This window comes from Echinops telfairi, unplaced genomic scaffold (assembly GCF_000313985.2).
Source record: "Echinops telfairi isolate 266 unplaced genomic scaffold, ASM31398v2 ScPeMD7_7468;HRSCAF=8506_0, whole genome shotgun sequence".
NCBI lineage: Eukaryota > Metazoa > Chordata > Mammalia > Afrosoricida > Tenrecidae > Echinops > Echinops telfairi.
This window is the reverse complement of record NW_022111369.1, coordinates 16031738-16034244: the sequence shown is the minus strand read 5'-3', so window position 1 is coordinate 16034244 and position 2507 is coordinate 16031738. Positions and strand designations below refer to the sequence as shown.

Sequence of the window (2507 nt, the reverse complement as noted above, 5' to 3'; positions counted from 1 at the left end):
CACATTGCTATTCCAAGGCCTCTCCTGTGTCCATGCATGCACATGTGTATATACTTTCTTTTTATAAGTGCTACGAACTGGGCTCAAAGTGAAACCTCCGTTTCTGGTTTCCTAGGAAAATCATACAAACATCATAAATAAATCAAACACTGGGCACACATCACAGGGTTATAAAACAAAATGCATTCCAAATGGCGAGGTCTGTGTTCTCACCTGTAGAAGTATGAACACCCCCTGACTGTGTTGTGAGTGAAATGTTCCTGAGTCTTCTCATTTCCGAAATCCTCCAGGGGGTCTGACCACAGGATGTCACACATCGGTCCATAAGCAGGTGGTTCTTTGAATCGGTCTAACTAAGAAGAAGAGAAGACAGAGAGCACAATACTAACCTTGGGCAACTTGAGTTCAGAAAACAGAAGAAGCCAGCAGTATACTGCACCCATCCTTCTCTACCCACTGACTGAGCTGCTCCCTCCCTCCTTTCTTCCTGCCTCACCTTCCTCTCCTCTTCACCTCTCCCCAGTTTCCTTTCTTCCTTCATCCTGATGAGCGACACTCATTGCACCCTTCACCGTCCTCTTGCTTCTGTAATTCTGATCCCCTTTCCCTTATTCTACCTTTGACCCTAGGTTTCCTTTCTCTCTAGATTCTTAATTTAGAAGGTGTTTTGGTCATTACTGGGCTTCTGTAACTCTCCGCTTTATTTCTGGTGGAGACTCTTCCATTTTATTTAGGGGGAGATTCCTATGACTGCTTCATCAACTAGTAATGCTGAAATATGAATAACTTACGACTTTTATGTTTAGTAAGATAATGTTGGGAACACGAGGTTTTCATTTTAAGCAGAGCTACTTGCTATACCAGAACCGTAACTAAAGACACATGGTAGTTTGGTTGAGACAATGACATTCTGGATATTCATCCACTGAGGGATGTCTGAGGTTCTAATTAAAGCACTATTGTAGTTTACCTAATGGGTACAAAAAACAGTATAATAAATCGGAAATAAAACCCAACTTGAGCTGGTCATTCTTCATTTCACAGTTCTAAGCTTCATCGTGTTGACTTAAGCTCTCACATGCAATCCATTTTCCAGCTATAAATGTTTGGTAAAGCCATATTTCAATTTTCAATGGTCCATTTACAAGGTTTGAGCAATATAATAACCAGAAATGACCATTTCACCGGCAATTTTGGAACAATGTCACTATCCTTTAGCTGGTCATGATTTATCCATATTTATAGGATCTTTCGTGGTTAGCAGATATTCAAACACTTCTTGGGGGAAGCAGAGCATGAAAGAGCTGTGAACTCCATCCAAGATTTCTACCTCTGTGCTCCTTCTTTGGGATAAACCCAGCATATTGTCATAAGTCTTAAAAGAAGGATCTAAGCTATAGTATCCCATCATTATCATGAAACAACAGTTAGCTTGGATATCATAGCTAGAAAGCTTGGTGGTAAACATATTCTTTGTCGAGCATAAATAATATGTTATAAACATTTATACGAACAAATGATCAGACCTTGAGAGAAATTCAATTATAATTTCTATTTAAGTGATGTTACTTTAAGATGATACAAGGAAGCATTGCTCTCTCTTTTTGGGGATCTTGACACCAAGAAATATATGTAGGGTTATTGTTGTTCTTTTCAGTTATTCTTTCTCTGTTCTTTTCTTTCCACTGCTGTAATTACTAAGTTACAAACACAACTGTAACTACTCAAATACCACTCTATATTATAACATTATTATCTCACAGAAAATCACGATGCCCTTCCACACCTGACTCATCTTTTGGCTGCCTAGAACAATATTAATAGCTACTTTTGAGCTGGTTTTTAAACAGTCTCTTAAAAAGTTAACCCTTTTTCAGAGCTGCTCAAGAAATTCAATATCATACCACCATTGCCTTTTAAAAATTATTAACTGTTTTAAACTGAAACAAAAAGTGGATTAATTATACATAATATGCACAGTAATTAAAGTTGTGATAATTCCCAAAGGCAAAATGTCTACCTAGTCAAAGGAAATATATATTTTCTTATTTTGAGTGAAACTTTTCATATTTTGAGGGAATATTTTAAATACTTCATATTTTGAGTAAAATTTTTCATATGGCAGATGAACTCTAAAGTTTTAGAGTTCAAGTGTAACTATATCCTCCTTTCAAGGGGAAGAAAATATAAATCAGAGGACATTTCACATTCACTCCAAATCATTTAAACTAGAAATAAATAAATAAATCTACCCAAAGAAGCATGGTAAGCAATGTCTTCTACTTATGGCTTAAGCACACAGAAAAACTGAACCTGGAACATCAAAGAACTTACTTTTCTGATATCATCTAAAGTGTTAATCTCTGGAGACAAACCCCCATGTACACACAGGAACTGTTGGTTCATCAGGGCAGCCAGAGGAAGGCAGTCAAAGGCATCCATACAGGCATCGTATACACGTTCAGAATACTTGATTTTACCTTTTAAAATAGCATTATAAAAATAAG

At 36.9% G+C, this 2507-nt stretch overlaps 1 protein-coding gene across 1 annotated transcript in view; it reads right to left on the bottom strand.

Annotated features, from left to right (window-relative positions):
* Positions 1-2507, bottom strand: part of PPP3CA (protein phosphatase 3 catalytic subunit alpha) — a 192331-nt gene that overhangs the window by 77844 nt on the left and 111980 nt on the right. Inside the window, exons 4-5 of the mRNA XM_004703285.4 lie at positions 2335-2480; positions 214-353 (exon numbers count right to left, since the gene is read on the bottom strand). Coding sequence (XP_004703342.1) covers positions 214-353; positions 2335-2480 — 286 coding nt within the window. The remainder of the gene's footprint in view (positions 1-213; positions 354-2334; positions 2481-2507) is intronic.